Raw genomic sequence first — 26,412 nt, forward strand, 5'->3', positions numbered from 1 at the left:
CTCAGGAGGAGCCAAAGGACTCCGTATATGGAGCTACATTGCTTGCATTGAGGCTAATTTGCTGGGCGCGCAGCTTGCCCCCCAGCTAGCTCCGGTATGTATGCAGATCCAACGGCAATGAGCAACGGCAATTCCCGAACACGAGCGTAAGGTGCCCTAGTCGCGGACGGCAAACTTGATTTTGTTCCTGATAAGGCTAAGAGAGCCACATGGTCGAGCTACCAGTCCGTGGTCGGGAGCTCTCGAGAACAATTAATCTCTCGTCAGCCTGGCCATGAAAGGATTGATCTCCTAACATGGTCTGACATAAGTTGGCTTGGCATAGGAGGTTTTATCCAAGCGTGATTCAAGTCACAAGTTGTGAACGGCACACAGACCCCTAGAGTATGCCCAATGGTACATAATACAATTGTCTCTATGTTGGTCCATTTGTCGATTTTTGATCTGCGACCATGGAACATGGCATGCATATATGGAGAGATACTAAGATAGACCTCTCTAGCGGGGCAGGGATTAATGCAACATCGTATGGCTATTCCCACTTAAAATCCTACTAGAGCCTCCAGTACCATAGAACCATGGGAGCTTGGCAACAATAATGCCCGTGTGTTACTTTTTGGCTTGGGACTACGACAGCATGTCAAGTTGTCAAGTTGTCAAGCGACCTCTCCCAGACTCTCAGCCTAGCATACGTGGTTCCACCTTATTCTGGAGAGAAAGTGGAGACGAAACAAAAATGTCAGGTAATTTCCGACTTTCCGTCAATTCTGCAGATCACACCTCGTTTATAACGAGCGGAGCCCTGGTGGCTAACAAGTGATCGGCTGTCTCAGAGCACGCGCTCTTGTTTTCCCTGCTTTGTTCGGATCTCTCCTTATCAGGGCTTGCCGAGCCTCGAGGAGATGCGAGTCAGGAAGATCTCGATTGTGATGGTTGAAGTTTGTTCATCCAGTATCGAGATGTGTCTCATAGATCGATGAATCTATCCTTGGCCCCCGTCTTAGTCCTATTTACATACGGAGGTCCATCCAAAAAGTATTGCGCAGCGCACGTACCACCATTAAATTACATTAACGTACTACATAGTATAATTTACCGGCCTTCCTTATATTCGTTCCCCCCTTCTAATTCAATGATCTTCTTGATATGCGTGGGTATACGCTCAATCCAAGCCTGAATCTTTTCCTGCGGTAGCTCTTGCCAGGTTTTATTCCATATAGCAATAGCTTCCTGTCTAGACTTAGGCGCTCCCTTTCTAGTAGTCTTTCGTTTCATCCAAGGCCACGCAGGCTCAATAGCATTGAGATCAGGCGAATTTGGGCACCACACTAATCGCTGCACCTGAGCTGCATCAAATACTCGCTGTTGAATATAATGATTATGCGCTGGAGCTTTATCTTCCTGTACGATCGTTTTTGGCCGCGTTGTAGCGCATTCCTTAGCAAAAGGAATAAGCTTTGGTAGAAGAATCATCTTTTGATAGCGATACCAATCAATTCCACCCTTAGATCCTCGTGAAAGCTTTCCATTCTGCTTATTGAATCTCCAGGTAGGCTTTTTACCAGCAGGCTGTCGACGAAGATTGATACGCCGTACGCCAGTCTCTAGCTCCCACTGTTCGCGTAGAATTGGTTCGATCTCTTGATTAAGAGCTTCAATCTCTTGCTCTGCTTCACGTTTTTGTATAGCAGTTTCAGGGCACCAACAGTGACAAGGGCCTTTTTTATCGTAGGTAAAACAGCCCCAAAACATAAACTCAGAAGAGCCTTTCCAACGCTCACGAATACACGAGCGTAGAAATGCTTCATCCTTAGAACGCCAAACACGATAACCACCACGGCGATGTAGAAGAATAACCGAGGTTTCATCAGAGAAGATCACATTCTTCCAATCGTCAAGAGTCCAGTGCTCGTGAGCTAAGCACCAAGCTAATCGTTCAGCGCGCATCTTCTTCGTCAGTCCAGGCTTCCTCGTCGGTTTCGTCTTGCGTAAACCGGCCTTCCTGAGGATAGTCCAGACAGTAGAGGATGAAATTTCGATCCCTTCCTGGCTAAGTTCTCCAGCAAGATCAGCGCATGTTTTCTCTCGACCAAATCGATCAAGGCGCACCTTCGACAGAATAGTGTTAACCGTCTGAGGATCTTGCTTAGTTGGCCGACCAGAGCGAGCACCGTCTTGAACGTATTCGTCGGTGATCTTTGTATGGATTGGGTCAAAACCGCGCTCTATCGCGCGCGCGTAGATACGATTAACAGTAGCAATTGATAGATCTACTATCTTCGCGATCTCAGCAGACGTTTTCGTCGTATACGCCCTTAATGCGACGACAGTCACACGATCAGCAAGGGTTGATTGTTTTGGCATAATGGTAGATGTAGGCAGCAGTAGTAGTAGATAGGTAGTAGACAGAAGATGAAGGCTATTCTATTCAGGGGGATTGTGTGTATTCGCTTGGTATAACGCTAGTGGTAATATAATGGTGGTACGTGCGCTGCGCAATACTTTTTGGATGGACCTCCGTACAATGGCCATGACCCTCATGTTCACGAGCTTTGACCACTTTTGCCTCGGTTGTCAGCCAGGGCAGCAAGCCTATTCATCAAGTAGAGTTCCAAAGAGGCGAGTGCCTTTTTGTAAGGCTTTGTAAGGCGTCCATGGGAGAAGAGATGCCCAAAGCCCGCAGTAGTAGAGCAGTAGTCCAGTAGACTTTAGTGTATCGTCCTCTCGGAGACCCTCTGGCTCAGCCGCGAATCCAAACGTTTCCGACAGATGACATGCGCCCCTCTCCGGAGATCGCGGACCCAGAAATTACATCGTGAAACTATTGCTCTAGTCCAACACTCTGTTCACCTCCGCGCTACTGACTGTAGTATTGGCAACGGTCTCCTATTTTTTTTCTTCTTCTCATGGACTAAACTAGAACACTCCTAGAACCAGGCTAGCGGCGACCGGCTGGACTCTGCATGTGTCTGCCAAGTGATAGTCTCCACTCAATGCTACGCTGCGCACATCTCGTTGGTCAACAAGGTTGTCCGCCATCTGGGTTGAAGAACTTGTTCGAGTCATGTCGCCGAACTCCTGGGTCGTAATGGACCTTTAGCGAACAACAGGGGGGTCTGAGCGGCTCGAGTCGAGACTATTCTGGCCTCGCGAAAGTTGACGAGGTTTCCAAGGAATAATAGTTGTAATAATAATTAACCAAGGGTTGCCATCTATCGCACCCCAGACCGGAGTACGAGAGGGGCCAAATAGCGTCCACCGGATTGGATGTGTTCTGGGGAAAGTTTGACAGGGTTCTCTTCATTCTAACTTTCTCCTCCACATTTTATTGAATTCCATGGAAATGGCGTCCGACGTCTCGCGCCTCGTGGTCATGGCACTTTGGAAAGAGCCAGTTCTTGTGAAGTTGTGTCAAACAAGATGAAGTCAAAGATGTCTATGACAGTTTGTTAGTGGTGAGATACTGCACTCGTCCCCTCATCTTGACCTTTTTTTTCCCAAGCGTAAATAGCCATCTCCAGGCGTCTGCGTTAGGAAAACTAAACTTCGAAACCCCACAGGCAGCCCCCCTTCGGCTCGTAGTTCACACACTCAAGGGGCCCTAAAACTGCCGACACGGGCAATAAATGGATACTAAGTCCCATTATTATCCCAGTTATCCCATTAGTATTGTTGCAAGTGGCCCGTTGATCCCACTAGCTTGGTCGGAGTGCGTATATCACCCGTTCTGGAGCCTCAGGTAAATTTTCTTTTACCATTTTTGGATCTCTCATTAGGTTATTTATCAACCCGTGTTGCCCGAACACACGGAGAACGGCGTCGCATAGACCCGCTCGAATTGCGCGGGCCCTTCTTCTTGCCACTGACGACTGCGAATGTAATGCTTGGCTCCCGCCAGTCGATTTCCCTTCATTATTCTTCTTTTCTTTCTTCATTCTGTTCCCCTTAATCTTTACGGTGTACTCGTTCGGCATCCCCTTGTGAGAGGGTTGTGGATAGGAAGGGTTTCAACAATCTATACTATTCGATTTGTGTCTGGGAGAATCATGTATTGCGACTGATCTACGACATCAATTGGCTATCACGATGCAACCACTGGAGGGTCGCAGCAAGGCGATCTTTATCGTCACCACTATCTTTTTGGGAATTTCGTTTATTGCGGTTTGCCTGCGATGCTTTGTCCGACTCAAGCTCGTCAAGGCCTTTGGCTGGGATGATGCGCTGATGGTGTTCGCAATGGTAAATGCATACTATCGTCTTGAATTTGTCGTCGGATTTTCTAACATTGTCTTATTCAGGGTCTTAACGTTCTATTTGCGCTTTGTGGAATTACTGGCGCATTGTACGGAATAGGTCAAAAGTCGATGGAGCTTTTGTTGCGAGGAACCATGGAGACTGCCATGTTTGTAAGTTCTTCGAGATTGCACTGGACCATCAAAATGAGATAAATACTTACAGCCAACTTGAAGTGGTGGTGGCTCGGCCAAACTAGTTACGTCTGGACATGCGCCATCGCAAAGATATCTATCGCCGTCGCTCTCCTCCGCCTCACCGTCTCGCGCGCTCATACCTATATCCTATGGGGAGTTATCGCCGTGACTTCGGTCATCGGCCTCGTTTTCTGGTTTTTGTTGACCCTTCAATGCACACCCGTGTCATTCTTCTGGCAGCGGGTTCGACTGGAACTCGATCCGACCGCGGATGTCCATGGACACTGCCTGAATCTCGATATCATCATCGATATGGCGTATGCCTACAGTGTTACCGCTACATGCTGTGATTTTACCCTGGGAATTCTCCCCGTCTTCCTTGTCTGGAATCTCCAGATGAATGTTAGGACGAAGGCTGCCTTGGCTGGTATTCTGGGCATGGGATGTGTTGCCAGCGCTGCGGTTATCGTTCGCATTCCTTATCTCCACGACTACAAGGATGCCGACTTTTTGTGTAAGTTCGCATTATATATACACATCTTCCCTCGAAGAATTCACACTAACAATCCTTCCTTCCCACAGACGCAACCTCCAACATCTCCATCTGGTCCAACGTCGAGGCCAGCCTCGGTATCATAGCGGGCAGTCTCGTCACCCTCCGTCCTCTTTTCCGCTGGTTCCGTGACCCCAGTTACAGGGGATCTCAGAGCAAGCGAACCGGTGGCAGCGTGCCTCTCTCCAGTGTAAATGCCATTCGTTCCGATCCTGCTGGACCTCAGTACTGGCGCCCCGATCTGGACCCGGAAGACTCCCATGCTGTGATTACGACCATTCATACTTCGAATCGAGGAAGTCGCACGAGCAGCCAGGAGGATCTCAACCCGAAGCAGCAGAATCAGGGGACTTTTTTTCAGGGAGTGAACGTACAGAAAACCTTCTTCGTCTCGGAGAATGAAGACCAGCATTAGATTTCATATTCTTGATGGAATACTTAATTTTTAAATATACTTCAAATATTAACTGAACCTTGAACCTAATAATAGACTATTGATTTCAGGCAACTGGGTCGTACATAATGCAGAAGCGGGAGCAAAGCTTGGATGACCTCTCAAACACATCTACCCGGGGGCCGCAAATATATATCCGTCCAGGACATCCTAGCCACCCCAGTCACAATTGATGCCAATCCAAAACCAAGACATTAAAGTAAACAAGCATCTAGCCCCATATTCTCCAGTATTAATTAATCCTTATATCTATGAGGGGCACCCTAGCCAAGCTAAGGCAGCCACAAAATCCTTCGTGGATTTCTGTCCACCCCCTCCCTGATCCTGCAAAATCCAATCCCTGTCCTTTCTAACGGCTCCACCTTGCAACGGATTCATGTATTCATAAATCGCCTGGCTCTACAACCAGCCCTGCCGGGCTAGCTCAATCGGTAGAGCGTGAGACTCTTAATCTCAAGGTTGCGGGTTCGACCCCCGCGTTCGGCTATTCCTACAGATAACCTGAGATCATTTCTTTTTTGTTCATTCGTTTTTGGTCGATGTTAGGTGGATTGGTTTGATGTTTTTTTTTTTGGGACTGGGGAACTTTATTATTTGCTGGGATTCGGCTGCGACACGTGGGAATCTTATTTGGGATGGTTTATGTCCAAGGCAAACAATGAACGGTCGAATGCATAGGTACTATGTGTCGGGTAGCCCCGTATTTGTCAATTAACTCCTCAGGTTTACAAAAATCTTGGAACACTCGGATACTAGCTACATGTCTCTATATTCACCAGTAAAGCCACCTGGGCGATTGGGTTTGCCATTACAACAAAATAGAAACTCATGCGCTCGCAGAGACAGAGATTCGATATGTACAGGGTGGGTGTCACGCACAGGTCGTGTCACCACAGCCAGATCTCAGGGTATGAAACAGCTAATTTACTTCCACTGGGCCTCGGGTGTGGCCTGGAACTTCATCAAGATATCCACCACGTTCTCCAGGGCCTTGACCTCCTTCTCGAGAGCAGCGGTGACATCGGCCTGGTTGTCACCAAGCTTCGCGTAGAAGTCCTTGCGGTATGGCACACCAGACTTGATGGCAACCTCAGTACCCTTGCGGATCAGGTAGCCGTGGTGAGTGCTGAGACCACCCTGTGCTTTGTAGGCTCCCAAGAAGGAGGCGTTGAGCTCCTCGGAGGGGTTGTTGATGCTCAGACGGAGAGACGCGGCCGTGAACTGGAGACCCCTATTCATGAAAAGATGGAATTAGCGAAAGCCCAGATAGAAGGAGGATTGTGTGAATAGTGAAACCACCAATAGCACCGGAGAGAATTGCATGTTCGTCACTTACCGGACCAGCCAGAGGAGGCCCTCAGTGGCCTTGTGTTGCCCCGACTTCAGCTCATTGCGGACGAGATCCTGCAGGGTCTGGGACTCGGCAGGAGCCTTGGTGTATCGCTCTTGAACTTTCTGTTATGGAAGTAAGCAACTGCCTATTCAACCCAGTTCTCTCATCCCCCTGTCTCCTCGGATGTAGATAACCAACATACAGCGATGTTTCCAGACAGATCGCTCTTGACCGCAGCCAGACCAACACCACCAATCACGTCTATAGTTTCATCTGGCATCAGCATTGAGGTCTGCATGCGCGAGTCGGGTGACACAAACCGAACAAAGTGACCAAGGCACCAGCGGCCTCGAGGAATTCCACAGTAGAGATGGCGTTACCATTGGCGGTATCAATTGGCACCTCCTCGAAGGAGCGCTCGATCTTGCTGAACCAGGTGCCAGGGGCGTGGACTTCGTTGGTGCGAGGCATGGTTAAGATGCAAATATGGAACAATGGGAACAATTATAAGTGCAGGAAAGAAGAAGCAACAAAGGGGAAGGACCAGCCCACTTGGAGGCGGGGAATGCCAACAGCTGTCCCGTCCTCACCGCCGCGAGCCACGCAAGCCAATTAGAGAGGCGGGGCACTCTGAGCAAACAATGCAAATAGTACAAATAGCACAAACAGACTGGAGCTGATTTGCTCTGTTTGCACATTACATCATTGGTATCCTGATCTCCATTCGATCGATCGCAACTTACTATTGAGCCCTGTTATGCCCGGGACGATCATACCAAGATCCACTTGCCCCCCTTTCCCCGCCGAAGAGATTCTCTTTCTTCATGTCCAGTTCATGGCCATTCGATCCTACTTCTGGTAGGTAATACATCCAATGCCATGAGCGCCTCGGACCAGCCCGACGGGTCGGCACCCTTAGAAGAGAGCTCCAATGCATCGCAGAATGAGCAGTACCAGGGCTTGCAGGAAGGATCCCATACGGAGCAAAAGCTGGTAAGTTCATTTTGAATATGGAAACCCCACAAAATATTTTATACCAAAAACTAACTGGCCGAATCTACATTGTAGCGCCATGCCTCCGCTCATCATTTATACATGACCAGTCGGCGTTTCTTTATCGGACCAATTCCGGAGGGTTGGATTAACGGACACCGCAAGTCATGGTATCGGTCACGACTTCGGTTCAAGAACTACACATCGCAGACGCTCTCGTTCTCAGTCGACCCTGTGACCTCTCATTATACCCAACCAGAATTGGACCATGCGGAGACCCCTGCGCGAGCTTCGGACGAAGAGGTCGCCATTACACTGAGTAATACCAATGAGGAATCTGCGACAGAAGATGAAAGCGCCGAGGATGTCCAGGAGAGCGCCGAGGAGCCACAAGGAGAGCTACGCACCCTCTCTCATCCCACGGAGGAGACAGAGGCCATCGAATCGCTGTCTGCAGATGAATCGTTTTCTGCAGAGGACTCCGATGCAACACCTCGAGCAAGCGCACAAGTTGGTATCAGAAACAATGACGATATATATGGCAGCATAGATGCCTCTTCATCATTCGTGACAGCACGAGAGGATATTACAAGCAGCGTGGACACGGGCCGCACGTCGTCAACTATACAGCCCAATGGATCGACACCTACACTGCGGCCCAAACCCCAGAGATCGCAACACCTGACGATTGCCGGGCCTAGCACTGCGAGTCCCATCGCACCAAGTTCGTCTGCAGTGCCGAGTGAAGCTGATTCCACCACCCACTTGCTCAAATCCAGACCGAAAAATACGAAACGCATGAAGAGTAAAGCCTCGGGCGTATCTCGATTCACACTCGACCGCCAGGAGCCTCAGAATGAAGATGACTCGGAACCGGATGATTCGAGACGCGATGGAGTTGTACAGCGAAAGATCACCAAGAAGATGGCAAAATTCAACCTAGACGACAATGTCATGGACAAGCAACAGAGATTACGCTCCCGAATTGCAAAAACACAGGGCACGATTTCTGCAAACCGTCCACGTCGGCGTCAAGTACAGGATGGGGAGATCATCAAAGTTGAAAGAATGCTGGTTTCTGTTGAAGAGACCATGCAAGATACGTTGCCAGAGGATTACACAGAAAATGACTCCTTGAAAATGGAAACTCGGACCGTGGATAAGTGGCGAGAGTTTCTTGTCGTTTGTCGGAAAGGTTCAACTGATGATACTCCCTTTGCCTTGCAAATGTATCGGACTCGTGTGATTCCCGATGCACAGAGTCCCCACAACAAGTCAAAACCGTACCACGAAGTGCGGCTAAACCACAAAGACACCAAGGTCAACCTTTACTCGGCTCTCGACAAGACCATAGTGATTTGGCATCCCTGCAGACATGGCACCAAAATCTACATTGTCCGCCCAAAGTCCACAGTCCATGCCGCCGAGTGGTATACATTCATTAGGCAGATACTAGGCTGGCGGCGTCCAAGCAAGCTCCCCATCAACGTCCCTGATCTGGGTGTTTCACTGGTGTTCAAACATCCATTTGATCAACTAGAGGCACAGCTTGGTGTGAAGAGCAATGACAAACGGCACACTACAATCCTAAGTCGAGCCGCAGCTCACGAGAAGCTCGCTGCTGCTGCCATCATCAAAAGCTGCATTGAAATGCTCGAGGGTCGCCCCGAGTGGTCCGAAGTGCTCAAAACTTGGTCAAAAACAGAGAGGATGGGCCTTGCCTGGAAGCGGTACGATCGTCTGGAATGGATATTCGGTGCCAATGAGGAGAACATGTACGGATCCATCGCCATGCAGTCAACACACGAGCTTGAGCTTCGGCCACGATATCACTATCCTACTGCAACCAAAAGTGCGGGTGCCAAAGAAGTGGAACCTCCACCAATCGAGGGTTTTTTGATCCGACTTACATCACAAAAGGGGTTGCACCAACGGATGAACAAGATGTTCTTCAAACGACTGTATTTCTACTCTCAAGATCACTTTCTTCTATTTTGTCGACCGGCCAAAGCATATCCACCCACACCACCAAGACTAGCTCCGCAGGAAGAATCGAGTATTCCAACCGCTCGTCAGATCATGGCAGAGATGCCAATTTCCTGGGACATCGAGCCATACCCCGTTCAGGATGGCGAGATTACGTGGCTGACCAATGGAAACCCCGAATTTGTTCAGCGGCACGACGAGGAGGCTTATGCCCAACTGCAGAGAAATGTGCACAATATCGGCCAGGCTGATGGGTACATTGATCTTTGCAAAGTCCGTGCAGTTCGTAACATGCAGTATGGGAGCACCCCTGCGGATCCGAACATTTCAGAAGGACCTGCTGTGGATTTCCACACGGAGCCCAATGACACTCGCCGAGATGACGGTACAACTAAGGAGTTCGAACATGATCGGACATTTGAACTTGCGCTTGAGAATGGTCTCGTGATCCGCCTGCAAGCCTATGATGCCGCCACGAGAGACGAATGGGTCAAGCGGTTAGATGCACTGGTGAAGTACTGGAGAACACGCTGCTTCGACGACGCTACTGAGCTTCAAGCCATGCGACAGCGGAACTTGAAGCTCTTGGAAATCGACGAAGAAATGGAATCGATCATGGGCCAGTTTGCACAGAAGTGGGAAGTCAAAAAGGCCGAGACATCTCCTCATTTACACAATATGTGTGCGTTGTCTGGCTGTCGGCCAATTAAGGTAACGGAAGCAAACCTGCGCTCCAAAAAATGCATACTAACAGCATATTAGATGTCTGGTCAACTCTACCGCAAACCCCGTCGTCACTCCACTTTTGCCAAATGCCATGTGATCCTCACGTCAGGCAAACTCGTCATCTTCCGGAGCACACTTCGCCAGCGCAATGGCGCTGAAATCCCGCATATTCACCAAGACCACGATGCTACCATCGACCTAAGCGACTGCTACATCTACTCTGGTCTAGCAACCGAGGCTGATCTGCTCTATGCCAATCAGACATTCGACAGTAATAACCCAGGCTTGCGCGCCCTCCCACGAGTCTATCTTGCGTCAGATACATTCACTAGCCGCGACGAGGACTCGGCCATCACTTTCGTTGTTTGGCAACCTTTGCGCAAGAGCTACTTCCGTGCCGAAGAAAGAGGTGCCAAGGGCAAAGCCACCCGAACTTTGCGACATGTTTCTGCACTTGGTAAACATGGTCGAACGATTGTTTTCAAGGCTCGTAGCCGTGTCGAGAAGGACCGGTGGGTGTTGAGCATCTCGTCGGAGATTGATCGTTTGCAGCAGGAGAAGCAGGACGATATTCGGATTGTCTCTCTATGATACCCATTTTTGTCTTCTTGCCTCCTTTTCTCATTTTTTTTTGCCTTTCATCCCGAGCACGCACACGCATCTAGCATTTCGGGGGCTTTGTTGGTTTGTTTTTGGGCATGGTTCTTTGATTCATCTATACATAGTACACGCCGCGGATGAATATTAATAGTACAGTGGTATCTCAGGGAGAGTTCTTTATATACAATGTAGACAGCGTCCCGGTGCTATCTTGCAAGGATGTGCTCACCTCACAGTCGCCCTCGTTCATTCAAAGTCCCATTCAAAAGTCTGGCGGTCTCTCCAACTTAACAGCCTCCTTCACTACGCGGTCGCGAACTTCCTGCCGATAATTGGGTCCCAAGTGACTATCCGGCTCGTTCCCAGACTCCCACGTTGTCCAATCTAACCAACGCATTCTGGGGCCCAGCACACCCATGACCCGGCCGGTGATTAGGCTGATACTGACGGGGCCATAGGTATTGCTATCCATCGACCTGTCTGGATCCTGCGCATCGCCCTCCAACCAGACATGATTGTAAGGAACGATCTGCGTAGGTCTCAAGCACGGTTCACGGGTTGTAATGCGATCACCGGGGAGGCCGACGACGCGCTTGACGGCGACATGGGAGGGATTGGCGGGTGATCTAGATGGGGACGGGAGTATAAGGTTAGTCTCGAGATACAATTTGAGCGCGACGGCCTTGATCCGATCCGGGCGATATCGCGAAAACAGACAAAAGGCATATCATATCCATACCGAAATGTAACCACCATCCCCCTCTCCAACCTCCGATAATTCTTCCAAGGCAATAACCGATGCATCGACCACATATTCACCAGTATAATATCACTCTTCGTATGCATCTGATCATAATCCTCGTTCAAATACGGCGTCATCGACGGCCCACTAACCCACATTATTTGCATCACATGCTCCGAGAAGAAGAGACAGATAGGAACGGCTGGGGCGAGAGCGCGAACAGTACGACCCATGAGCCGAATTGGTCGTGGTAGAGCTGCGATGCGTTGGCGGAAATTGGAGAAGAAGGATTGGAAGGGCCTTTTGCGGGCTAGACTGGGACCCGCTGGTTCTGGTACTGAGGCTTGCGCTGGTAGAGGATCTGGGAGAGGGGTTGGCACTTTTGAGGGAAGTCTGCCTTTTTGAGCGAGAAATTTCGCTTCTTTTGGGTTGAGGCCGCGCATGTTTGAGCTTGGGGGTTTTCGGTCGGGTGGTTGCATTTTTGCGGGGGAGGGCGGAATAAGGGCGGATGGTTGGTGGAGGGTAGGATGGGATTAGTCTGAGGTCAGGGAATTGTAGCTAGGAGCGCATATTGATAGTGAGAGTGTTTTATACTGTAGAAGACCGCGGAGGTTGCTTGATAATTTGATTACTGGAAATTGATAAAGTGATAAAGACTGTTTGTACTGTTTGCTCTAGTGTAATGGCCTAAGGCCCAAATTTCATCTTGCGGGCATCCAATCATGATTCGTAGCTCATACTGTAGAGGCAATAAAGGGAATAAAAGGGAGTTCGCTTTTCATCAGAAAGAAATGAAAAGGAAAAAGATGCCAAGAGGGGGAAAACGTGAAAGCAAGGTCAGAAAGTGGTGCGCGTATCCCCAACTCCAAGCCGTTATCCTCATGGAGCGCTAGCTATGGAATCCAAGTCTTCCTTGGAGGCCACTTCGTGCTTGTAAGCCACATCTTCTATCGACTTCAAGTCTTCCTTGGGACTCAAAGCCTCCTTGTGAGACGGCTCTTCCATCGGGATTGGTTCCTCCTCAGGGGCCACGTCGCTTGTGGGAGCCATGTTGACATTGGACGTCACGTCTTCCATAGCTTCCGAGTCTTGTTTGGGTCCCGAGTCTTCCTTGAGAGACAGGCCATTCGTGGTGGCTGGTTCATCCATGGGGGCCTCGTCGTCTTTTCGAGACTCGTCTTCATTGGGGGCCGCGTCGTTTTTGGGAGCGCCCTCGTCTTTGGAGGTCACGTCGTCCACGGGAGCCATAGCTCCCTTGGGGGCCATTTCTGTCTCGGTGGCCGACTCTTCCTCTGAAGCCAAGTCCTTTTTCGTGGGTGGGAAGATTTTACTGCAAATCGCTGTTAGCTCACACGTTTCCACCAATGAAGGATGTGATAAAAGAACCAGGATACTCACGGAAGCACCATCTCATAAGCAATCTCATCCTTCCTCTCGTAGTTGCAGAAGATCACTCGTTTCAGCTTGTCCTTGTTCCCTGGCTGCTCCAGGAACTTCCGCACCTCATCAGCAGCAGCAAACGCAGCTCGTTTGCTGGGATAGCCATAGATACCGGTACTGATGGCCGCGAACGCGATGGACTTCAGATCATTCTCGACTGCAAGCTCAAGACTGCGGCGGTAGCAAGAGCGAAGTAGCATCTCGGGGCGCCGGGGATGCTTGTTGAACTCTTTTTGGTAGATTGGACCAACAGTGTGTACGACTTTTTCGCAAGGCAGTCTGTACGCAGAAGTGATCTTCGCATCACCAACATCACATCCATCCAAGGTAGCACATTCCCTGGTAAGCTGGCGGCCAGCAGCGCTGTGGATAGCACCATCTACGCCGCCACCGCCGAGCAGTGAGGTATTGGCGGCGTTCACGATGCAGTCAACCTCAAGCCTGGTGATGTCAACGCGGACGGTTGAGACGATGTCGTTGAAAGATTGCACTGGGGTCCGCTCAGTAGTCCTCTCTTCGAGGGCAAAATCCCGGTAGAGAGACGACACTGTTGGAATGTCGGATAATGTAAGAACTTCTAGAGTCATCTTGGAAGGTGAGCTCTTGAGTTCGATTTGGTGGAGTGAGAAGGGGAGAGGAGGGAAAGAGCGTTGGCTGGGGAGATGTTTGGATAAAGAGAGAATCTACTCACCTACAATGACGTATAAGCGCGACAGTCACGTGTTTGATAACATACGGTCGCACAGCTTCCTACCTCACTTCCACTTTACATGAAGCAATCAACCACAGGTATCTGCGGTCTGCAACCTGGAGATCCCTTTGAAGCAAAAGGGAATATCATGAGTCCATTGTCATGGCTTCACTTTGTTGCAGATCTACTATCAGTGCGGTTGAGTCCGGATGCCAAGCAACTAACACATTCATCCACTTAAAGAGGACAACCCCCAATTCACCACAGCAATCAGATCACACTCTTTGATGGCATGTATGGAGCTACCCCGAGAAAGGGACGGAACCCGATTGAAGTCTCCCTGGAATCCTCAAATGCGTACTGCACAAGCAATGCATCTAGACCACAGTCTATGCCTCTGTCAAACTACTCTAGATCGAGCACCTGCCCGCTGTCATAACGGCTACTTACCGCAATGTTCACGACTTTGCATATTTTTGAGACACCTCAAAAAATAGACATCAAGCGCCTTCATGCAAAGCTTAATGAAAAAGGAAGCATACGTTTCCTACGGCCCCCAAACGCCCCACGCCTGGACAGACAACCTCTGCAACGGGCCATCTTCCCCGGTGACAAGGGAACAAGGACCGCCGAGACTGAGATGCTATGATTCAGGCTGATGGAATCGATCGGACCGGAACTCCATAAGGAAACTTGCATTGCATATGCAATCTGCACGCGACCTAAAGAGATGTGCCCTTCTTGATCGCGCCCGCCGGTTCTTGATTGACTTCCGTTGTCTTTCTTGCTCTCCACTGCCAGCTTCAACCAACCAACCGTTGAGCTCACCCCTGTGGTACCAGTCTAATGGGCTCCATAGGCCCACCAATGGGTCAAAGGAGCAAAAGTACACTGGGTGGGACAGCCTGGACTGTCAGGCTAGGCTCGGGGTTTGGTGACCCTGGTCTTTAGCAAAACTTACTGGAGGCATTCAGAGACATGTCCAGCGTCGGACATGCCCCCTCCTCTCATCGGTTGGAACTGGGTAATGGCGGGTCATGGATGGAAGCAAGTACGCAGCGAACGAGAGCTTTGCCAATACACGACCTCGGTAACACATGAATACTAGAATGAGAGCAATGGAGCACAGTCATCAAGCTGTCTTCCACCGTGCAAATACATATGCAGTATCCTATACTGTCTTGGCTTGCCTGTCTGAAGAGAGGCCATGACGAGACCCTGGTACAGAAAGGGTATTCATCGTTGTAGACTCATCGCATGCACTAAAAGTACGAGGGGGTTTCCGGATGCGAGGCCGACACCGAGGCGAGACCGGCTTGATAGCCACCCGAAGATCATCCTTTGCGATCCCAGACCTGCCGTAGTGCTGGTTGTGCTGGCATCGTGGAGAATTTGGGGGTACCATACTGGAGGACTCTGTACTTCTGTGTCATTGCTGTGCGCACTGGGGCTTTTCAAATCAGCATCCACATTAACCAGCCACCGGGGAACGAACCTGGGTAGAACGAATGGAGCCAAGAGGTCGATATTTCTTGGCCTGGCTGACCCTTTTTTGCTTAGAAGTTGGCCAGTCAGGCACTGAGAAGCTTACTAGTCAACTATGTACTATGTACTAGTTTTACGATTCACATCGAAAGTCATTCAACTATTCCCAAAACAACTTCCACCCGAACGAGCCAAAAGAAGCCGAGGAAAAAGCCAGATCAAAAGAGTAAGAGACATCGGGGATCCTATTACGGGGAATACCAACAGCAGGACCCATTTTCCGCAAAGCTGACCAGGTGGAGCCCGCTCTTTTATTTCCCTTTCACATCACCAGCATTTTCTTTCTTGTCCTCTCGAGCCCTACCGAAAAAGGTTATCGTTGAGAGCGCATTAGTGGGGAAATCCAAAAAAGCGAGAGCCGTTTTGCTGTCATAAACTTGACGTTTGTGAAAACCATGGATCGGCGCTCTTTAGTCGCAAAACGCGTTGGTTGATTTGATTGAAGATTGCCGATCGTTCGGCTGTTGAGCTGTCGCCGGCGATCGCACGGATCGGTCTCATTTCGCAGATGGCCACTAGTTCCACGAGTCTCCTTCCTGTTGGAGCGAGCGATCTTGTCTGCGGAGACGGTCATTGGTTATGATGCGTTCCCAGAATCCCAGGAAACTCAAGCTCGATGCTGGGGCTTGCTGTTAGGAGATTTTGGAGACTTGGAAACTTCTTTTCTCCATTGGGGGCTCTTGTGGCGTCGGAGAGGTGGAGGATGGGGGATGGGATGGGAGCCACCGAGTCTAGGTAATTCTACATTCTAGAGATGGAGATGGAACTTGTTTAATTCGATTTCTTCCATTTCCTTGATGCTTCTCATTATTATGATCATTTTGAGCTGTTCCTCGGTTCCATGTGGAGTCAAACCTCGTCCCTGGCTCCGGAACGGACGCACCTTGTGTGGATACTCGTTGTATGTCGCCCATTGGTCGCGATTCAACGCTGCCATATTTAGCGACCGAGAAACCTAAAGTATGGAGGACAACGTACGGTAGAGCTAGAAGAGTAGGCATTCTAAAGAAAGTGCCTAATTCAAGTACTGTATGACAATAGATTCAAATTGCTATTTCTTGAGCTATCTAAAAATATGAACCGCATTGCAAAATTGACTTGTTAGATACTGTGCCATATGCATCTGTCCCGTTTAGTGATCCTAGAACTGGATTCTGGATTCCAAATCACTGACTCGATCCCGACACGCAGGTAGCTCCGCTGTCACAAAAACTCAGTTTCCAGGGCCTCTATATCACCCTAGTTTCTTATTCTTTGTTCTCTCTTTGAAACCAACGGCCCCCTCCTTTTCCTGCCGCAGCATTGGGATCCGTTTGGTTAGTGTTCAAAGCGGTCTAGACTGATCGCTAATGCAGATACCCTTGTAGTAGTACCTGTCAAACATGCCGCCGTAAACACGTAGCTGGGAACCCGCATCTGCAGCTTGCATATGGTAACTCTTAACATAACATTCACCGTCAAGATGGATGATCATATGCAATTCAATTCTTTATAGTTATTCTATCATCCCCTGCTCGCTGCTTAGTGGTGCTCTTGAATGCTAAAAAAAAGGTCGTGGACAACGGAGGTACACATTTGACAGACGCAGATTTGGAATACATCCCTGTCATACAAATGGTGGAAGTAGGAACAGAAGATCTCTGGGCATAGAGGGAGTTTACATAGCGTCCACTACGGTTCTAGACTGCAATAGTGCTTGGTGCCATTCAAGGAGCCCCGTAACAATACCGGCAAACCCTCCTAATGTGGACTTCGAGGCTAAACTGATTCGCCGGGATGTTGCGACTAGGAAGTCACCCCGGCATCACATCTACCAGGGTTATCAAAGAACAAAAGCAAAGACCAGTTTACAGCTAGGAGCCTGTACTTGCCATCAAATCCCCCCAATGAGAGTGCAATCCATGTATTCCGTACATCAAACGTCCATTCTCAGCGTTGATTCAGCTTTATGTCATTACCCCAGTCAATAATTTGGAATGCATGAACACTGCAAAAAGCTGCATGGGACCCTTGAGAAGAAAAAAGCACCATCAATGACTACCGGAAGGATCCCGGTCCATAAGACACGCACTGCGGATCATGACCGAGGCTATACTCGGGGTTTTCTAGGTCTATTTTCGGCCGGGACTAGAAAACAACATGTAATCCGCTATATGTACTCCGTACTTTGTGGACAAAAGTCTAAGAGATAGCTTCGCTCTATGGCGGACATCCGAGCCGCCTGTCAGATGCAGGCTCCAGCGGCAAAGGAAGCACACTACTCAGTATGGAACAGTTGATTGGTGACTTACACATCTCGAATCCAGCACATTACCTACACATTGCAAGGTATATCACCAGATTTTTCTCTTTCGCTTCTTTCTAGTCTAGGTGTATTTTGCGTTACCTTTTACCCACTAGCTTACTCCAGTGGCTTGCGAGAAACTGATCTACCGTCGCCACAGACATGAAATTCGTGACTTCATTCGCCATATCGTTTTGTTTCCGTCGGACCGAGGGATGCAGTAAAAATCTTGCTTGCTTGGTCCACCGCTTTGATAGGTCTCCTCTTTTCCCCCTCTCCTTTCAGACGTCAGCGAAAGTCGAAAATCGGCCCGAAAAGGACACGGATGCTTGAATCATGCAAGCAAACCCCGACTTCACAGTACAAATACCGTAACGACAGCGAGAACCGCGATCCAATTCATCGCCACCGCCATATCATTGTACATCTATACTCCGTAGAATCCACTGGCTCCATATCCATTGCTAGACACGGGAGTGCAGAAGTCAATCGTGGGAAAAAAGCACGATACTTACTAGTGGCGATGGAGTGGGTAGGTAGCAATACCACTTGTTTGTACCGGACAAACCAGACAGAAAGAAACAAGGCCGATTCAATAGTCGCCTTTAAGGTAGCCCGCCCTCGTCTGTCGTGCCGCAATTTATTTCTGCGCGAACTGGATATGTTGATATTCTAGAAGACGGGCCCTAGAAGACCTGGAGCAATAGTCGCATCCACCCGGACTCCACTCGCGGCGGATCTCATTTAGCAGTTAAATTGAGTCCCGTCGCGAGGTTATGTAGTCACTAGTCCAACAGAAAGCTCCTCGGTTACCGCTTCTTATCTCCGTTGCCTTTCTTTGCTTGCTTGTCGATCAGGATGTGCAATGGGCGGGAATTTTGTGGGTTCTGACTGTCCGGCCAAAGAAGGACGAAGGGTGTATTTTGCTGTTAAGCTCAACGGTGTTTAGGTGGATCTGCGATATGTTTTCGAGGAAAATTTTTCTGCTTCTTTGGAAGTAGTACGATTGGCTGTTGGTGATTTAGATTGATCTTGAAGGATTCAAAAGGATCCAAGTGGCTGTAAATAATAGTGAGCGAATCACCAAGTAGAGATTGAGTAATCGGTAATGTCGCTGTGTATTTCCATGCCCAAAGCATTGACCATTGCTCCCCTCTTTCTTCTTTTGTCTGTGTTTGTTAATCGACGACGGATAGGTTCTACTGATGTACTGCACTGACCTGGTGATACTCTCTTGGTCGTCCACTTTATCTTCCTATACGGATCAAAAGGGAAATCTCCGGTGCCCTCGGGATTTGTGAAATGGAAGCAAAACGGTGTCCTTCAGCAAGTGGGTCGGCGGAGAATTCCTTCCTTCGGATCCATTGCCTAAGATGGCGTGGAGCAGGGGAGAAACGGCCAGCCCACTCCCACGGGTTGGGAATCTCAGCAGGAGGACGCGCCAATCTTGCCTGTCTGTCAAGCGACTCAAGCGTGGAATAATCAGAGGATCAGACTGTAGGATCGCCCTTGCAATGAGGGTTCTTTCAGTACAGTCCTAGCTGAAGCTCTCTCCACTTTCCGGATGAAGTAAGTCCTTTGCCCTACACTTGATCAAAACCTCAAATTCTGACCTTCTTTTCATCTGACTAATGATTAGTCTCCGTGTCCTCCACGCGCCGATCGAAGCGGTCTATCAATAGTGGGTCTGGGAACGGTCCGGCTTGCCATCATGGCCCAGTTTTTTTTTTCTTGTCGTGTGCGATGATGGGTCCCCCTTGTCGCCATGGGGATTCTCCCGTACCGTCTCCTAAGTGCCATCCTGTCGGGCCACTAAGCTCTCCACAAGAAGGCGATAGAAGTTCCTAGCTAGAGCCACATTACATGATTCAAGGCTTCGGACGCAGGGGGCGGTCCGTTGACTCGGGGCTGCTGCTCTGTTTGGAAGATAGATCGGGGATTACCATGCTGATAGGACTAGGCTTACTTCTCCCGTTGTTGTCTTAGATGTCTTAGTATAGTGTCCAGATTCGGGACTAGAGCGGCGGATATAGCAACGACACGGAGTAGTATACGGAGCAGTCGCATCAAGAAACTAGGAGGTACATAGCAAGCAAAGCGCTTTAGCAAAGTTTCTTCCCGTGTGTGCTGGGACTGTAGAATGGAACATGCAGAATCTGCCCGTTGAATCACCTTTAGTGCCAGTGGCTCTAACACACCCCCTCCCTTCAAAACCCAGACTTGTTTGGCCTTCAGCGCCCCCTGGTAAGGGGTACTGTAGCGTCGGAATCATGCACAGTCATGAAATAGTTGTATACATGTCTTTCAGGTCCCTACCATTCGCAAACTCGCCACCATGATGAATTTTGGGATCGTACATGGCAAGACTAATCGCGGTTCGAACTGGAACCGATAGAGCCCTATCACCCCGGTCTTCACGTGCGTCCGACGGGTGGCTGTCGGTAATTAGATCATGGAGTATGGAGTACAGCAGTTGACTAGTTGTATGTACTACTCCGTACTCCGTACGCATTAGGGACAAGTATGTAATGTGGCTAGAGCCGGACCGTTGACACTAGTTCCATCCTTTCGAAATGGTCTAGAGAGCGTACGAGTATAGTACCGAAACAAAGATACACAGTTTAACATCGAATATGATACAATAAAGTACCTCTAGCATGGCGCCGTCATGATGCACCTAGATCTGATATTTTAGTTGGTCCCGATGAGGAGTTCGGGGGTCCATCCCACCCTGGTTATTCGGGGAGAAAAAACATCGAGATGTTAATTTAATCTAGTGGGGCAAAGGGAAGGAAAAAAGGAAATAAAAAGAATTACAGTAGTACGGAGGACACATGTAGTCAATGAAAGACTATCTTCTTAAATTAAATCGCAAAGGCGTAGCCTCATCCATTATTGCAGCGCTAGACACGATTCATATCCCGCTTTATTGATGTAGGTACTGTAGTACTATGGTACAAATCCCGTTCTGTCGCGATGCAGCTATTACCTGTCCCCTTCCCCATTCCTGACCAGGTTACGACTCCAATCAATCTAGTCGGCGTAGGATCCTGGCCTGTCAGTGTGTCAGGCACACGGACCCGGAACACAAGAGGCCTGCACGATCCTAGGTACTACTGTATGCGCGTTATTTTTCTGTCATTAGTCGATCGTTTATTATCCAGTAGAAAGGAATCAGGCTTTGCGAACCTGAGATCAGATAGGCGTACTGCATGACTAGCTAGATTTCCTTTCGCCCCCTAGTGTAGACGAATTCCTTTGTGATGCCTCTTTGGCATACCTGCTTTTGTGACAGCCCAGCTGTCAAATTACTCGTTTTGATTCTAAAAGATCGGACTGATTACCGGAAGAAATCCACACTCCTCGGAGACTTCAAGCCCGAGCGAGGCCCCAGTGACGCCTACTGGAAGCAAGCCCGCTTTTCCCCCACCCCCCCTTTTCCCACCTGGCACCCAGTGCTACGGTCGAAAATTGGGGCGCGTGCGGACCTAATTTTGGACTGGTGCCAAAAGGTCTAAGGGCAAAGAGAAGGGGCTTGCTTGGCCCAGATCCCTGACATTTTGTGGCGTCACGGAACGGTCCTGCTAACGGAGGTTTGACTGCGTCGAGTAGCGAGCATGAACCGTGCTGCCGCTCGCCTGGGCCTTCGTGCAGAGTGGAGTCCCCACCCTGTGTTTCTTTTCTTTTTTGTTTCTCTCCTTGAGCTTCATTGTCTTTGTCTTTGTTTTTCCCTTCCTTCCTGATGTTAATCCTCCGTACTAGTACAGTATGCTAAGTAGATTGCATTGGATGCATGGACGTCAGCAAACTGCTACTAACTCAGTACGGAGTAGTCGATTGGAAATTGGCTGAACTGGTGTCGGCTCCGGGCTTTGAAGGGCAATAGTACAATCAATCCTGCGCGGCTCAATTGTCTGTCCCGAGAAGATGGGTATAGTGGTGATATCGTACTTTGTACATAGCCCTACGCCATTGATATTTAGATGAAGAAAATCAGATAAATGATTCACGAAAAAGGCAGGACCCCTTCCCGCGGTCTCTTGTATCCGAAAGCTTGTCCTCGCGGCGCGCTTCCTGGAGAGGAGCTAGTCGCCATTAACATCGTCATGACGGTAAACAGCAGGTTATCAGGTTAGTAGGTTGGAAGAGTTGTCAGTAGTAATTACCCCTTCCCCTTCTCTATGGTCGGTGTTCTGGAGGCCGAGGATGTTCAAATTAGTACTGTACTCCCTACTTTGATCATCGCTGCGAGGGGACAGCAGCCAGCATACAACACTGGCAGGCTGGAATGTGGGCGGATTCCACTGTGATCGACCACGGTCTTTTTTTTCCATTGATATGATAATAACAATAGTCATAGTCAATTATAGTCAATTTTCCTCTTTTTTTCAATTCGGTGTTCCGGGCGTGACTTTCTTGAAAGGAAACGAGGGGATATGATTTCCCTGTCCACTTAGTTCTTGTGTGTTGTTCGATGGAGTCAACAATTGACAGCATCTGCAACACAAGATGGATGTGAAGGGCGGACTAAAATTGGGATCGGATCTTAATCTCTTGCCAACTTGAGCAAAGGCGTCGCTGCTCATCTTCTTTTGTGGTTAGGATTATCTGATCGTCCTCTTAGCGATAGGTCAGACTCCACTTCTCAGGGAGGCTGGGACGGCCCCCTCGAGGTTACTGTGTAACTGTAATCCGTATTTGGGTATCTACAAGTTTATTTAATTAACCCAGTAAAGAGTACGGAGTACTTGTTCAAGGAGTTATTTTGGGGCCTATTGATTCGCGAGTGTCGAGTCATCAACATAGTCCGTGGTCCGTTGAGGGATACAACTTGTCCAGTTGCTCAGTTGCTCAGTCAACGAATCGACTCATCCTGCCAAATTGCTCAGAACACTAGCCATCAATCTGGCTAGTCTATCACGCTAAACCGCAAGCACTCAAAGCCATTCAGGGCGGAACCCAAACGGTCCTAACGGTTTGCCCCCCCTTCTCGCTGTGTCGCCTCTCTCTATCCAGCGCGATGTCGATCATTTTCCTTCGTCTCCATCTATCCATACCCTGTTTGTGCTCTGTTCGTCTGTTACGTCTCGAACCCGTGCGAGTATCATAGTTACACAATTCCTGGAGAATTCACAAGAAAAGAAAGACCCAGCCGCAGGCCAGTCGTATCGGATCTTTTTCTCTCGGGACTCGCTCCTTTCTGACTAGCTCGCTTCTGTCCACTCTCCAACTTGTACCCAAAACAGCAATTTTCTGTCGGAGGCCCGTCCCATGGGTCGGTAGTTGAGTCGATCTGGTCACCTTTTTTTTGTCCGGGGGGAGCTTTCTGGGTGGGTGGATCTGAGCTTATGGGTATATGGTTATTGGTAAATTCCCCGGACATACTGCAGTTCTGCATGTCTGTTCTTGATACCGTGGGTATAGGGGGATTCGCATCATTTCTCCACTACCGAGTCCCGCCTTGGGCTAATTTTCCAGTTAACAATAGCAAGCGGTGTGCTCATAAGGTGTTCTACTATGTATTGTGCAAAGAGTAAGTGGATAGTACCTGCGAAAGATATCCGTTGATGGTTCCCGCAGGAAAATCCTCCAATTCCCTCTGACAATACTCCGTACTTGGATAGTCGTTCGAAGAATGGAGTTGTAGATCGTATGGATAATAGTATGTAGTAACAGTTCCTCCTTCTCCAGTCTCCTGCTGCCAATAGCTCCGCTCCTACGAACAGTTTCCGCCCCATGAAGACACGGTGAGCTACGTATTAGCAATGGAACGCACACTCCTCTACATACCCCTTCATCTTATTCAGAGCACGCCGAGCGACCTCCATCATACAGAAATGATGCACGGTTGCCGAAACCAGGCAACCGGGCATCAAACTCTGATGTGCACTCAGTCCTCCCATACGAGCAGGTTTGGGAAAGGCAATCGAAGAGAAGGGAAGGCGGGTCCTTTTCGGTCTTCTTTGCATCTGGGCTCGAGACTAATGCACCCAATCGCAGCGGTCGTACTCCCGTACTCCGTAATCTGATCTCGTACAACCTCATGCCCACACTGCTGTGACCGGGCTGCCGGTCACGATTCCGATGGCCCAGATCGAAAGCTAATGCGGCGGGGAAATCCGGGATCCGGGTCTGTCTGTTGGGTGATCCTACTTTGAGGGAACCTTGCATAGATGATCTAGATACTTTTGTCAGGATGGAATAACCCCCTTCCCCTCTCGTCTATTAGCTCTCTTCCTGAGATAACGGCCCAGCCGAGAGAGAAAGAGAGCTGCGGGTGCGCTAGAGCACGCACGTTGTGGAGTCACCCTTTAGGAAAGGCTTTCAATCCATCGTTTTGGAGGGGAAGGAGAAGGATGAGGAGGGGGTGGATGGGGCAGTTTGGGGCGTATCTGAATTCGGCACAAAGGCGAGGTGACCTACCGTGCATGCGACTAAATCTCAGGTGTGCACGGCACGCATCGAGTAGTGGCTGAAATGGTGCGATCCGGGTGGTGCTTGCTGGATCAGGACTGTGATCGGCTCTGCGTGATGTAGCGACTTACCGATGAAGATCGATTGCTCGCATCGTCAACAAATCCTTTGTCTCCATGCCCTCCGAGAATTGGGATTCTGACCTACTCCAAGGTGTCGGATCCCCGCCGGGGAGGAAGCTGGTAGGTGGTCCAGCCCTGGAGATCGATGCATGTCTGCTGCTACCGTTCCCCGATGCTTGCTGGTGGACTGCTGGAGACAAGTGCTTTTCGTTTCTTTTTTGTTTCGGGCATATCTGCAATCGTATTGCGTACTTTTCTCCCTAAGCATTTACATGCCGACCGCATTGAAGTTGTATCGTAGCCAGCATCTATAGATACGTAGACATGGATATATTCAGATGCTACTTGTGATGGGCGTATAGATGTGTCCCTCGTATGTACTGTATATGTCTGTACAACGAGGTGCCGCCGGGTACAGGCCCGGCAGAGTGGGCATAGTACATCATGGTTAAGCCAGCCACGGCTGCAGGGGGTGTGCAAGAGAGGCCGCAAGTGGCAGCGAAAAGACCGAACACACAGAGGCCACTGCATGCCAAGAGAGCACCTTTGAACCCAGATCAACAGAGTCCGTTAGAGGTTCCGAAGATCTCACCTCGATTACCTTTGGCGTTGGACCAGTCTGAAGCCGCCCGGCCGACGTTTTGGCCCTTGGACCGACCGTTAGCCCATGCACCCGCTATGGGTCCTGGAGTCTGTGCACCAAGCCCGCGACTGAGCACAGGGAGGGAGAAGAAGGAGGGAGAGCGAACAAGGAATCCTCATTGCAGATGGGCTACCGCCGCGGAACGAGGCTGGGAAAGCTACCGTGTTGTCGGAGTCGAGCCTGGAAAGGAAGACTTGCGCGTTCTAGCTACGAGCTAGTCATAGATGAGAGCAGGCAGAGCGAGGCTAGGCAATGCCGTTTGTACTCTGTAGCTCGGTCAGTGCCTTCGTAGCCTTGCTAGGATTAAAATGGTCTTTGTCGTCTGTGCCAGTGTGCTTGGACCTGGGCAAGGGGCGGAGAATAACACAGAAAAGGATCCCTGATGTCGGGTATGACATGCTAACGGCCGGGGGGTCCACTAAGAGGGGGAGGAGCCACAGTGCCACACTCGCCAGGTCGAAACGGAGAAAATAAAAAACGAAAAGAAAAAAATACAACGGGAAAGGGGGGACCACAGAAAGTAGGTTTGGTAGCATGTCGACAATATGCGATCATAGAGGAAGGAGAATGAATGATACTAAGAAGTTAGGATGTGGGTTTTCTGTGCTACCATGTCAGGCTTTTCTCGATCCTTGATTTCTCGATTATTCTCTCAATTTTCCCTCCGATAAGCTTACACCTACTACAGAATCAAGCGCGGCATCGCCGGATTAATATAGAGAAATAGATTAAACCGTCAATAGAACCTTCCATGACAATCTGGTCTCCGAGACAGACCCATGATCTAGTTTAGCCACGATCCGGTTGTTCCATAGTCGTATATCGCGGATTCGCGGTGCCCCAGTGCATGGACGGTTGCACGATGCCACGATTGGATACGCACGCGGCCGGGAAAGGCAATGGGCATCAGCGCCATCCCGGGCATAAGGGCCGAATCTCCTTTTAATCCTTCAATCGAGATGTAGATGCGGACTCTTACGTCACTGTATGATCGTGAATGGACATAAATTCTCCGAAGGAGCATTATTATCTGTGATATGATGATCATAGCGCGGAGATGTTGCACTTCACGATTCGAGTCGAAGTTTAGCATCGTCTTGAATATTGATTCATGTGTTTTGGTTTTGTTTAGGGTATCCATTATGATTGTACTCCGTCTGTATACCGTACCAGTACCTACGGTATGGGCCTGGTGTTTAGTATTTACGATCTCGATGATGCAGCGGACACGCGCAACCACGATCTCACCAGTAACGTCCCGTGTGGTCCGATCTCGATCCAAAGCTTAAGGCGATGCGCGACAACATGAGGTGATGACGGCCATTGGCGGGTCTAAACTAGTTCATTATCGGGAATGATGCTAAAGAGGGAAGTCGACGCCGAGAAGAAGAAGAAACATCACTAGGAAGGCACTGAAAGTTAACTGGCTCAATCGGGTAAGTGGGAGGTGCTTACT

At 49.5% G+C, this 26,412-nt stretch overlaps 6 protein-coding genes across 6 annotated transcripts; 3 read left to right on the forward strand and 3 right to left on the reverse strand.

Moving 5' to 3' along the window:
- Positions 1-4,086: 4,086 nt before the first annotated feature.
- On the forward strand, positions 4,087-5,398 carry N7473_009620 (uncharacterized protein; the record flags this gene model as incomplete). The annotated part of the gene is made up of 4 exons (XM_057155559.1): positions 4,087-4,239; positions 4,299-4,406; positions 4,470-4,944; positions 5,013-5,398. 4 exons carry the CDS (start codon positions 4,087-4,089, stop codon positions 5,396-5,398), a joined length of 1,122 nt encoding a protein of 373 aa, XP_057006689.1.
- A 963-nt stretch (positions 5,399-6,361) lies between these two features.
- On the reverse strand, positions 6,362-7,241 carry N7473_009621 (GLTP domain-containing protein; the record flags this gene model as incomplete). The annotated part of the gene is made up of 4 exons (XM_057155560.1): positions 6,362-6,668; positions 6,774-6,892; positions 6,973-7,031; positions 7,091-7,241. The coding sequence occupies 4 exons, from the start codon at positions 7,239-7,241 to the stop codon at positions 6,362-6,364; spliced, it is 636 nt and encodes a 211-aa protein (XP_057006690.1).
- Positions 7,242-7,649: 408 nt separating this feature from the next.
- N7473_009622 (sporulation-specific 71 family protein) lies at positions 7,650-11,066 on the forward strand (the record flags this gene model as incomplete). The annotated part of the gene is made up of 3 exons (XM_057155561.1): positions 7,650-7,763; positions 7,839-10,460; positions 10,512-11,066. 3 exons carry the CDS (start codon positions 7,650-7,652, stop codon positions 11,064-11,066), a joined length of 3,291 nt encoding a protein of 1,096 aa, XP_057006691.1.
- A 271-nt stretch (positions 11,067-11,337) lies between these two features.
- N7473_009623 (putative mitochondrial inner membrane protease subunit Imp2) lies at positions 11,338-12,296 on the reverse strand (the record flags this gene model as incomplete). The annotated part of the gene is made up of 2 exons (XM_057155562.1): positions 11,338-11,701; positions 11,815-12,296. 2 exons carry the CDS (start codon positions 12,294-12,296, stop codon positions 11,338-11,340), a joined length of 846 nt encoding a protein of 281 aa, XP_057006692.1.
- A 400-nt stretch (positions 12,297-12,696) lies between these two features.
- N7473_009624 (macro domain-containing protein) lies at positions 12,697-13,844 on the reverse strand (the record flags this gene model as incomplete). Its single annotated transcript, XM_057155563.1, has 2 exons — positions 12,697-13,147; positions 13,216-13,844. The coding sequence occupies 2 exons, from the start codon at positions 13,842-13,844 to the stop codon at positions 12,697-12,699; spliced, it is 1,080 nt and encodes a 359-aa protein (XP_057006693.1).
- Positions 13,845-24,757: 10,913 nt separating this feature from the next.
- On the forward strand, positions 24,758-25,174 carry N7473_009625 (uncharacterized protein; the record flags this gene model as incomplete). Its single annotated transcript, XM_057155564.1, has 1 exon — positions 24,758-25,174. The coding sequence occupies one exon, from the start codon at positions 24,758-24,760 to the stop codon at positions 25,172-25,174; it is 417 nt and encodes a 138-aa protein (XP_057006694.1).
- Positions 25,175-26,412: the final 1,238 nt, after the last annotated feature.

The sequence above is a fragment of the Penicillium subrubescens genome, assembly GCF_028828155.1.
Source record: "Penicillium subrubescens strain IBT 31985 chromosome Unknown utg000006l_segment0_segment0, whole genome shotgun sequence".
NCBI lineage: Eukaryota > Fungi > Ascomycota > Eurotiomycetes > Eurotiales > Aspergillaceae > Penicillium > Penicillium subrubescens.